Source organism: Equus quagga, chromosome 10 (genome assembly GCF_021613505.1).
Source record: "Equus quagga isolate Etosha38 chromosome 10, UCLA_HA_Equagga_1.0, whole genome shotgun sequence".
Lineage (NCBI taxonomy): Eukaryota > Metazoa > Chordata > Mammalia > Perissodactyla > Equidae > Equus > Equus quagga.
In genome coordinates this window covers 2,600,621-2,612,535 of record NC_060276.1, presented here as the reverse complement: position 1 = coordinate 2,612,535, position 11,915 = coordinate 2,600,621, and the positions used below count along the sequence as shown (strand labels likewise).

Here is an 11,915-nt window from a genome sequence, read left to right as displayed (position 1 = left end):
ATGGTATGTTTTCATTTTCATTTGTCTCCAGATATTTTTTTATTTCTCCTTTAATTTTGTCCATGATCCATTGCTTGTTCAATAGCATGTTGCTTAGTCTCCACATCTGTGTGCCTTTCTCAGTTTTTTTCTTGTAATTAATTTCTAGCTTTATAGCATTGTGATTGGAAAAGATGCTTATTATTTCAATCTTCTTGTGCCTTGTTTCCCAACATACGGTCTATCCTTGAGAATGTTCCATGCACGTTTGAGAAGAATGTGTATTCTGCTGTTTTGGGATGGAGTGTTCTACATAAGTCTATTAAGTCCAACTGGTCTAGCTTTTCATTTAATTCCACTGTTCCCTTGTTGATTTTCTACTTAGATGATCTATCCGTTGATGTGAGTGGAGTGTTGAGGTCCCCTACTATTATTGTGGTATTATCAATATCTTCTTTTAGGTTTGTTAATAGTTGCTTTATGTACTTTGGTGCTCCTGTGTTGGGTGCATAGACATTTATAGTGTTATTTCTTCTTAATGGTGTGTCCCTCTGATCATTGTATACTGCCCCTCTTTGTCTCTCTTTACCTGTCTTATCTTGAAGTCTATTTTGTCTGATATAAGTATTGCAACACCTGTTTTCTTTTGTTTGCCATTAGCTTGGAGTATCATCTTCCATCCCTTCACTCTGAGCCTGTGTTTGTCATTGGAGCTGAGATGTGTTTCCTGGAGGCAGCATATTGTTGGATTGTGTTCTTTAATCCATCTTGCCACTCTGTGTCTTTTTATTGGAGAATTCAATCCATTTACATTTAGGGTGATTACTGATATATGGGGGCTTAATGCTGCCACTTTATCACTCATTTTCTGGTTCTCCTGCATTTACTTTGTTTTTCATCCTCTGTATTTTGGTCTACCAGTTGAATTATGTGGTTTTTTATGATGTGGTTCTTTGTTTTCTCCTATTTATTATTTGTGTCTCTGGTCTGCTTTTTTGTTTAGTGGTTACCATGAGGTTTGTATTCAAAAATCTCGTGGATAAGATAGTCCATTTTCTGATGGCCTCTTACTTCCTTAGACTAAACCTATTCAGTCCCTTTCCTCTGCCCCTCCTAAGTTGTTTTCATCACATCTTATTCCATTTTATGTTGTGAGTTTGTGGTTAAGATGACAAGATTATCTTTGCTTTTGGTGTTGTCCTTACCTTTATCTTTAATGCTATACTTGAGTATTTGCTAACCTGTCCTGATTCTGTCTACCTATTTATCTCCTTACTCTGTGCTTTATAATCCCTTTCTCCCTTCTTTTTCAGGTATGAGGGCCTTCTAGAGGATTTCTTGTGGGGGGAGGGGTCTCATGGCTACAAACTCCCTTAGCTTTTGTTTGTCTCTGAAAGTTTTTATTTCTCCATCATATCTGAAGGATATTTTTGCTGGATAGAGTATTCTTGCCTGAAAGTTTTTGCCCTTCAAAGATTTGAATATGCCATTCTAGTCTCTCCTAGCCTGTAAGGTTTCTGTGGAGAAATCTGCTGAAAGCCTGATGCGGGTTCCTTTGTATGTTATTTTCTTCTGCCTTGCTGCCCTTAGTATTCTTTCTTTGTCATTCATTTTTGCCAGTTTCACTACTATATGCCTTGTTGTAGGTCTTTTGACATTGAAAAATTTAGGAGATATGACAGTCTCTTCCACATGGACTTCCATCTCCTTCACTAGGTTTTGGAAGTTCTGTGCTATTATTTTTTTGAACAAGCTTTCTGCTCTGTTCTCCTTCTCTTCTCCTTCTTGAATACCTACAATTCTTATGTTGCATTTCCTAATTGAGTTGGATATTTCTCAGAGACTTTCTTCATTTCTTTTTAGTCTTAGTTGTCTCTCCTCCTCTATCTGGAGCATTTCAACATGTCTATCTTCAATTATGCCAATATGTTACTCTATGATCTCCACTTGAATGTTTAGGGAATCCAGATTTTGTTTTATTTCTTCCATTGTGCCTTTCATCTCTAACATTTCTGATTGATTCTTCTTTACAGTTTCAATTTTGTGAAGTAGCTCCTGAACTTGTTGAATTGTTTCCCTACATTCTCTTTTAACTCACTGAGTTTTTTATAACTATTTTTAATTCTTTGTCATTTAGGTTACATATTTCTGTGTCCTCAGGACTGATTTCTGGGTACTTGTCATTTTCTCTCTGGTCTGGAGATTTAATATAATGTTTGATATTGCTAGAGGGCATGGCTCTGTTTTGATGCATCCTGGTATTATTTGGTTGCAGTTACTGCCTATAGCTACTGGGTGGGGGTCACAAGCCACATATTCTGAGCCCTGTGCCTTCTGCCAAGATGCCAGGTGCTGGAGCCAGTGCTGGGTGGGTGGGAGGAGGGGCGGTTTCTACTGCGTGCTCTTGAGGTTTTCTCACTCTGCTCTCACTATCTGTTCTCCTGGGGTGTTGGCTTAATGAGGTCACCCCCCCATGAAAGCTTTCACCCTGGTAGAAGTCTTCCCTCTAGGCTGCAAGGAACTTCAGGGATCCTGCAAATGAATGTCCCCTCCCCTGTTACTTCCCTCTTGAAGGCCTCCTGCGGTCCCAGTCCGCAGTCTTTAGGGGAGGAAGCAAAGTTTTCTCTTACCCTGTTCCACCTCCTCTGAGGGGGCACTCCAGCCTCTCTGCCCTCCATCATATGGCTGTATGGGTCTCTCAGGTGTTTTTGTGTTGTTGAGATGTCCTCTGTTGAAGTATGAATGTCTTTTTTGCTGTATGTTGGAGGGGAGAGATTACTGGGAAAGCTCACTCCTCCATCACGCTGACATCACTCTCCCCTGGGTTTTTTTTGTTGTTTTTTTTTTAAAGATTTTATTTTTTTTCTTTTTCTCCCCAACCCCCCCCAGTACATAGTTGTATATTCTTAGTTGTGGGTCCTTCTAGTTGTGGTATGTGGGACGCTGCCTCAGCGTGGTTTGATGAGTGGTGCCATGTCTGCGGCTGGGATTCGAACCAACGAAACACTGGGCCGCCTGCAGTGGAGCACGCGAACTTAACCACTCAGCCACGGGGCCAGTCACTCCCCTGTTTTTTTTTCTCCAACAAAAGAAATTATAAGGAAAAAGAGGTGATGTGAGGGAAATTTATAGTTTTTTTTTTAAAGATTGGCACCTAAGCTAACATCTGTTGCCAATCTTTTTTTCTTCTTCTTCTCCCCAAAGCCCCCCAGTAAATAGTTGTATATTCTAGTTGTAGGTCCTTCTGGTTGTGCTATGTGGGACACCACCTCAGCATGGCTTGATGAGTGGTGCCATGTCCATGCCCAGAATCCGAACCAGCAAAACCCCAGGCCACCAAAGCGGAGCACACAAACTGAACCACTCGGCCACTGGTTTATTTTATAAATAAAAATTTATAGATTTTTAAAAGACTTGAGGAACATAATGAATAATCACAAGGTGTGGACCATCACACCTTGGTCCAGGGTGTGACAGGTTTCACACCCTGGGATTTAAATTCCTGGCTCTGCCTCTAACTTGCTGTGAGGTCTTAGGCAAGTCACTTGGCCTCTCTGGACCTCCTTTTCCCTACACATAAGCTTTCCACATTAAGGACTTATGATAAGATATGCAAAGCACTTAGAACAGGGCCAGGCACAGCTGGCCTTGTTGGTGTGGACAACCAATTCACAAATTTGGACACCAATTCAAATTTTTGAAAAAGTATAAGACCATCAAGTAAACATGAAAAATAACTGATGATATTAATGGCTTACTTAATTTTTTTGAAATGGTAATTATATTGGGTTTATGGTTTATTAAAAAAGTCCTTATCTTTTAGAAACATATATTGAATTATTTAGACATAAAATGATATGATGTCTTGGATTTGCTTCACATCATTCCAGCAGCTGAGATGCAGCTAGATGGGGAAATAATTGGAACAAGATTGGCCATGTATTTAAGGATTTTGATTCTGAATGTCAGGTATACTGGGTTCATTATGCTATTCTCTCTACTATTGTATATGTTTTAAACTTTCTGTAAGAAAACATTTCATTGTAACTATCACGTCATTAAATTTGAAATTCTAAGTGAAACTGACCACTTTTTAGGAAAAAAAGTGAGCAAGTTAGCCCATAAAGAATCAGAAAACCTTAATCTAACGAAACAAACTGAAACTGTACTCAAAGCTCAAGCTACCCTCAAATGTTCCAGGACAGGCAGTTTAGGGGGCCAATTCTACCAAATAGTCAGGGAAAACTAATCACTATCTTATGTCAACTCTTCAAAACATATAAAAAGGTGGACAATTGTTCAACTCATTCTCCCAGGCTAACTATTCTTGATTCAAAACCTATTTGTAGATATATAACAAAAAGAATATTTGTGCCAAGTTCACTCACATAGCAACAAATATCCTAGATAAATTTCTAGCATATTCAACACAGTAGTGAATTAAATTACCAAAGTCTGTATCTAAGGAATGAAAATAAGATTTAACATGAGAAAGTACTTTCAACTGTAATTCCCTATGTTAACAAATTAGAGGAAGTAAAAATAATTTGATTATATCAATGGCTAAATAAAAAATCTTTTAAAGAAATTCAAAACGAGTTCATAGTAAAAAGTTTTAGCAAACCAAGATTAGAAGAACTTCTATTTCCTAAAATAGATAGTAAACATACTTAAACGTGAAATGTTAGAAACATTCCTATTAAAGTCAGCAACTACACCTCTACCATTCATAACTACTGGAACACAAAGCCAGAGCTATGGATGTCACATAAATAAGATGTATGAATATGGAAAGTAAAGAGATAGGGTTTGGTGGCAACCTGATCACTTATTTTGAAAAGTTAAGAGAATAAGTACATAGGATATTCAAGTGAATGAGACTTCAGATAGTAAATGGAAGCTCACTATAGCAAAATCAAGAGCTCTGCCACGCAAAATCAGTAACTAATTAGAACATGTGATAGAAAATATCCTATTCACAACAGCAACAACACCCAAAATTTATCTATAAAGAAGCCAATCAAAAATATACAAGATTTATGTACTTATATATATAAAACTATAATTATACACAATAATGTATATTATACATATATATGATCTGTGTCATATATGTGGTTATATAATTTTATATATATATATATATCTCTATATAAATATATGTAAGTATACAAATTTATGATAGATTCAGGTAAAAGAAGTCCCAAATAAATTGGCCAGTATATCTTATTCATTAATGGAAACTAGAAAATTATAACCATGTCAATTCTGCTTAAATGATTTATAGATTTAGTGCCTTACTTGTAGCTTCCAAGATAACAACCAAGCTCAGACAGCTGACTCCTGCTCCCCAAATCAATCGTCGAAAACTACAGAAGGGGAGGGGGAGATCAACAATATCTGAACAACGAAACAGGAGAAAGCCTGGGGGGAGACTGAAGACTGTGATGAGCCCAGTACTTGTGTTTGGGTAAGGGTCTGAGTAGCAGGCAGCCAAGTTGAGAGGGGCTGTAGGCTATAAAGATGCAGACGTCAGGATGGGCAGGAGGAAAAATTTCAAACTTCTGCTCCTACTTCACTGCACACATCACAAGCAAGCCCTCAGACCACATGGGCCAGTGGCCGGGGGCAAAACATGGACAACAGGAAAGATGGGTTGATTGAGGCATTTGACTTTGGAGTTTGTGCTAATAATCACCTAAAACCATCTTAGTGGGTGAGGACTGGCTTTTCAAAAGATTCTCATTTTAATATAATGTAAAGAATAGAGAAGAGGGCCGGCCCTATGCCGGGTGGTTAAGTTTGTGAGCTCTGCTTCCAGGACCAGGGATTTGCCAGTTCCCATTCTGGGCACAGACCTAGCACTGCACATCACACCATGCTGAGGGAGCATCCCACACAGCACAAATAGAAGGACCTACAACTGGAATATACAGCTATGTACTGCAGGGGCTTTGGGGAAAAGAAAAAAAAAAGATTGGCAACAGATGTTAGCTCAAGGCCAATCTTTATGTAACAAAAAAAAGAATAGACAAGAAACAGAATAGCAAGTATCAGAGGTAGTCATATTAGAGAAAGAGAAGGTTTTCTTTCATCAAATAAGCATACACACATATAGTCTTCATATAGCTATAAAGACATAATAGGAACATACGTGCATATACACGTGCCTGGGTGCATTCTCCCGTGGCATGTCCACACACGCGTCTAGCAGCACATATCAGCTACAAATGTGTTCTAGATGTAAATACAGGGCTCCCGCAGCGGGCAGACATGTACAATGTATTTCTTACTAGGAAGGGGGATAAACGAGTGAAAATCCCTGCACTGAGCACGCAATAGGAGGTCACCATAAACCCGGAGGAGCATCTTGAAGCCCCCGCAGCTGCTCAGCCTCGTCAGCACAAACGCAATCCCGAAAAGAAATGGCTTGCAGAGTCCAGCTCGCTGGTGCCGAGACCCCACGGGAAGGGGGCTTCTCCTGTGAACCCCTCGGCCCTGGGCGCCGCAGCCCCCATCCAGCCTTTCCCCGGGATGGCAGCCCTTCTCAGCCAGGGTGGACGAGGACCCTCCCGAGGGAGGCCGGAGGGGTGCCCCGCCCCAGAGCACAGGCCCACAGAAGCCCCGCGCCCCTCCTGTGCGCTCTGGGGGACCCCGGGCAGGGCTGTCAGCCGAGGGCTCCCCGCTCCCTCTGCAGCCAACAGGGGGTCAGAGCCTGGGGGTGATGGGCACAGATTCAGGGTGCAGGGGCAGGGGCCCAGGCCCGGCCAGAGACAAGGAGAGGAGCAGAGGGCTGGCAGAGGGACCCCCGGATGCCTCTCTGCCAGTGCTGTCAGCCCTGGGAGACCCGTGGCCACGGTGACCGGATGTGACGTCCCCTGGCTTCCGCCTCGGAGGTCTGGGGACGCGAGGGTCTAGCTGAGGGAGGCCGGATTCAGGGCAGCAGAGGGAAGGAGGCCAGTCCCGGCCAGGGGCCCAGGGAGCCCCAGGAAGGAGAACACTAGACCCAGGGCGTCCAGGTCTGCCTCTGCTGTCGGCCCTGAGGGACCCTGGGGGACGGGGGATGGACAGGCTGAGCCCCCGCCCCCTCCTCAGAGGAGCCTGCTGGGGAGGGCCCGGGGGAGGGAGCGGACTCAGGGGCAGAGGCGGGGCCAGGCCCTGCTGGGGGTCGAGGAAGGAGCAGAGGGCAGCCAAGGACTCCAGGGACTCCCTCCCATCCCCTGCCCTCATCCCTAGGCGTCCCTGGGCTTAGTGGCCTGAGGTGACCCTCACAGCCTTCCCCAGGGGTCTCAGAGGAGTGAGGGCCTCAGGTCCACAGAGGGAGGGTCCCGGGACCTGACAGGCTCAAGCTAAGGACCCTGAGGGAAGACAAAGGGGACCCCACAGAAACACGCCCCTGCCGTAAGCACCGGGAGGCCCTGGGGCGCCATCACCAGTGGCGGCCTTTCCCGCCTTTCGCATCCTGATCTGAGAGAAACTGGGGACTCAGTCATAGGAACAGCACATGAGGGGGTGGAGACGGCGGCCCAGGGTCTGCTGGTGTCCCCGGGAGATGCTGAGGGAGGGCTGAGGACCCTGGACCCCAGGACAGAGAGGGAGCCTGTGGCCCTGCGCTCGGGCTTGGGAGGCCCCAGAGAGGGCCACCTGAGGAGGCGTTTCCAGCCTTCTGCCTCCGGAGTCTTCGGGGGGTGAGGACTGTGACTTCAGGTCAGCCGAGGCTGGGGTCCCCGGACCCCGAGAGACGACTGAGCAGACCCCCAGCCCAGGCATAGGCGACCCCAGCAGAAATCTGCCCCTGTGGTCAGTCCTGCGAGGCCAGGCAGGATGTCAGGAGGGGTGGCCCGTCCACTTCCTGCTCGGTGTCTCAGTGGCATCGTGGCCTTGGCCTGCAGGATGCTACTTCGGGTTAGCAGAAGGGAAGGTTCCAGGCCTGGCCAGGAGTAACTAGGAATACCTTGAGGACACTGAGGGGACTCCCACCCCAGGCAGAGGGGGGCCCACTGAAATCGGCCCTGCCCCTGTCTCCCCTGAAGACCCCAGGCAGGGGTGGCGGCTGGTGGTGCAGCCCACTCACCTCTGCCTCGGGCTCTGCCAGGTGAGGCCTTGTTCTGTGGGGCGTCGGCGGGTCAGCAGAGGGAGCCACATCTGGTCAGCAGAGGGAGGGGTCCCGGATCTGCCCGGACTCCAGACAAGGAGCCTTTGGGAGGAACGGAGGGCATGGAGGTTCCCCCCACCGCAGAAGAGGAGGGACCTCACAGAGGCCAGCTTCCCCTGTTCTCGGCCCAGGGAGGCCCCGGGGCAGGGAGGGCTGGATGTGGCCTTCTCGGATTCCTGACACATGCTTGGGGATGGGGGATCTCAGGGAGGTGAGGCCTTGGTCTGAGGGGAGATGGCAGGTCGGCCAAGGGTGGAGTCCCAGGACCTGTTTGGTGTCAAGGTGAGGACCCTTCCTGAGGACTGAAGGTACCCCCACCTCAGCAAAGAAAGGACGGCACAGAGTCCGGCTGTCCCCTGTTCTCAGCCCTGGAAGCAACAGTCAGTGGTGGTCCCACATGGCACGCTCACTTCTAGCCTGGGCAGGAAGGTGGGGGGTCCTCAGGAGGAGAGGGCCTGGTCTAAGGGGGAGATGTCAGCTGTCCCAGGTGGGGGACTGGGAGGAAGGGCAGGCCCCGGCAGGAGGAAAGATGAATGACCTACAGGAGGTCTGGGGGACCCCCACCCCAGGACACGGGGGCTGGTCCCCGCTGCCACCTTTTGTGATGGCAGCAGGGGTGCGGGTGGGTGGGCGTGCATGTGCAACCTCCTCTGGTTTCTCTCAGAAGCTCAGGGAGGTGAGGACCCTCGTCTGTGAGGACAACGTCAGGTCATCTGAGGAAGCACATCTGGTCAGCTGACACATTCCAGGAGTCAAGGACCCCGAGGGAGGAGTGAGTGTACCCCCATGGCCAGGACAAAGAGGGGGCCCAGGGAAATCTGGCCTGGCCCTGCTGTCAGCCCTGGCACCCTGGCAGGGCCTTTCTGGCTGAGCCCATTCTTGTTTCCTGACCGGTGTGTCGGGAAGGGGCAAGGGCCTTGGTCAGAGGGTCTGGACTCAGGTCAGCAGAGGCAGGATCCCAGGCCCTGGCCGGGGTCACGGTGAGGACTGAGGGGACCCCACACCCCAGGAGGCACCAGGATCGGTGGGTGCATTGAGTTTCCCTCACATCCTCTTCCTCTGTCTTCGGGACATGGGGCCTTGGCCTAAAGAGGGTGGCCTCAGGTCAACAGATGGAGTTGACCCAGGCCCTGCATGGTGTCGAGGTGAAGACAGAGCACACCACCCATCCCAGGACAGATGGAACCCACAGAGTTTGGCCACCCCTTCTTGTCCCTTGGTGCCTCCTGTTAGCCCCTGGGCAGGTGTGGCCAGATGTGAGGCCCCCTCACTTCCTTCTGCTCAATCTCAGGGGTCTGTGGTCTTGTTCTGAGAGGTTTGCTTCAGGGCAGCAGTGGGGTGGGGCCCAGGCCAGGACAGGGGAGAGGTGAGGACCCTGAGTGAGCTCGGAGGGGACCGCCCACCCCAGAACAGTGGGGACCTCACAGAGTCTGGCCCACCCCTCCTGTCAGCCCTGGTGTCCCAGGGCTGTGCTTGCTTGCTGTCTGCACCCTGAGGTGCCCCGTGTTTCCTCCTCCAGGAACCTGGAGGTGAAGGCCTTGGTCTGAGGCTTGTGTCCCCAGGTCACAGATAGAGGAGGCCCAGGCAGTGCCAGGACTCAAGTCGAGGGACAAACCCCGAATATGCATCCAGGGGCGCCCCCACGCCAGAACTGAAGGGACCCTGCAGACCTCGAGCCCACCACACCCCAGCCCACCACCAGCACCAGAACCTCAGGCTGTGCTGGGTCCTCCCTGAGGAGCCCTATCACTTCTTCCCTCAGATCCCTAGGGCACAGGCCGCCCTGGACAACAGATCCCTGTGAAGCCGAGAGCACCCCTAAGAAGAGACCTGTAAGTCACCGTTGTCAGAGCCACCAAGGGTGGGTTTCTGAGCTGAGGCCACTCACAACTCTCTCCCTCCTAGGCCCGTGGGTCTCTGTCAGTCACCCCCTGCCCACACTCCTGCCCGCTGCCTGACATGAATCTAGGTCGGATGGGTGAGCTCTGCAAGCGTGAGGAAGACCATCAGGACCCAAGAGAGGCCCAGGGCCTGGTGGATGCGCAGCTGTCTGGGGCTGAGGAGGAGGAGGCCATATCCCCCTCATCCTCCCCCTCTGTCCCCTTCCTGGGCACCCTGGAGGAGGTGGCTGTGGCTGCGACCACGAGTCCTGAACAGGGCCATCCGAGTGCTCAACCCTCCCCCACTGCCATGGCAGCCACTCCATGGAGCCAGTCCAGAGACAACGGCTCCAGCATCCAAGATGAGGAGGGACCAAGGGTCTGGGAGGACCCTGGAGATGCCAACTCCTCGCTCCAAGATGCACTACGTTTGAAGGTCTCTGACCTGGTGGGGTTCCTGCTTCTCAAGTATCGCACAAAGGAGCCCACCACAAAGGCGGAGATGCTGAATACGGTCCTCAGAGATTACCAGGACCATTTCCCTGTGATCTTCAGACAAGCCTCTGAGCACATGCAGCTTGTCTTTGGCATTGACGTGAAGGAAGTGGACCCCAGTGACCACTCTTATGTCCTGGTCACCACCCTGGGCCTCACCTACGATGGGATGCTGAGTGGTGAGCAGAGCATGCCCAAGACTGGCCTCCTGGTGGTGCTCCTGGGTGTGATCCACCTGCAGGGTGACTGTGTCCCTGAGGAGGACGTCTGGGAAGCACTGAGTGTCATGGGGGTGCGTGCTGGGAGGGAGCACTTCATCTACGGGGAGCCCAGGGAGCTTATCACTAAAGTTTGGGTGCGGGAGCAGTACGTGGAGTACCGGCAGGTGCCCAGCAGCGATCCTGCACGCTACGAGTTCCTGTGGGGTCCCAGGGCCCACGCTGAAACCAGCAAGATGAAAGTCCTGGAGTATTTCCTCAGGGTCAGTAGCAGGGATCCCAATCCCTTCCTCCAGCTGTGTGAAGAGGCTGTGAGTGATGAGGAAGGGGCACCTGAGCCCGAGGGCGGCCAGGCACGGGGCAGGCCCATGCCCAGCACCTTCTCCTGCTGGGCATGAAGTGAGGCCGCTTCTTCACTGCGTGTTTCATGAGAGAGCAGTGAGTGTCCTAAGTAGTGGAGGGGCGAGGTGGGAGGCCACTGTGGATAGCGTCTGTGGGTTCTTGTTCTCTGTGATGGATCCTGGAGATGGATCTTGGTTTCTGTTAGGAATTTTTCAAATGTTTCTTTTTAATAGAAGGTTTAATTTGCTTCAGCGCCTAAGTTTTGAATGACCTTGATCACATATGAATTTGTACTTATCCAGTCCAAGAGTAGGAGTTTTGCTATTTTGTAAAAGTAATTGGGACACCTTCTATCATAGTCTGTGATCCGAACTGGATGACATGGCCCTGGAACAGCAATTTCCAGGAAATGTGAATGAACTTATCTGTCAAAATGATGGAGTCTAGAAATCCAGAAATAAATATAGAAGGTACTTAATTCTTGCCTTCCTATCCCTTCTTGTCTGTCAGACTATGAAACTAAAAGACATAAGTCTACCCGGATTTGCTTGAGTGAATCAAGAAAGTCAGAGAAATTTAATCTGCATAAATAAGACCCCTGCTCACTGGCTCATTTCTTCCTCAGACTTTTGCTGAGCCTCTGCTCTCTGGAAGGCCCTGTGTCAGTAGTGGGTACATGAGGATAAGCAGGGCACCCCCCACCCGTAGAATGAGAGTTTAGTAGCCACAGTCCTAGAAGGAAGATGGTGAGGTCTCCCCTCCAGCAAAAGTCAAAGAAGGTGGGAGGTGGTGCAGCCCCAGGGGAGCACGCTCACTTGTAAACGCCCCAAGCCAGGGCAGTGTGGG

General features: G+C 49.3%; 1 protein-coding gene across 1 annotated transcript; it reads left to right on the top strand.

Moving 5' to 3' along the window:
* Window positions 1–10,050: 10,050 nt before the first annotated feature.
* LOC124246047 (melanoma-associated antigen 8-like) lies at window positions 10,051–11,275 on the top strand. The gene has a single exon (XM_046673957.1). The coding sequence runs from the start codon at window positions 10,094–10,096 to the stop codon at window positions 11,123–11,125; it is 1,032 nt and encodes a 343-aa protein (XP_046529913.1). The 5' UTR covers window positions 10,051–10,093; the 3' UTR covers window positions 11,126–11,275.
* The last annotated feature ends 640 nt before the right edge of the window (window positions 11,276–11,915 follow it).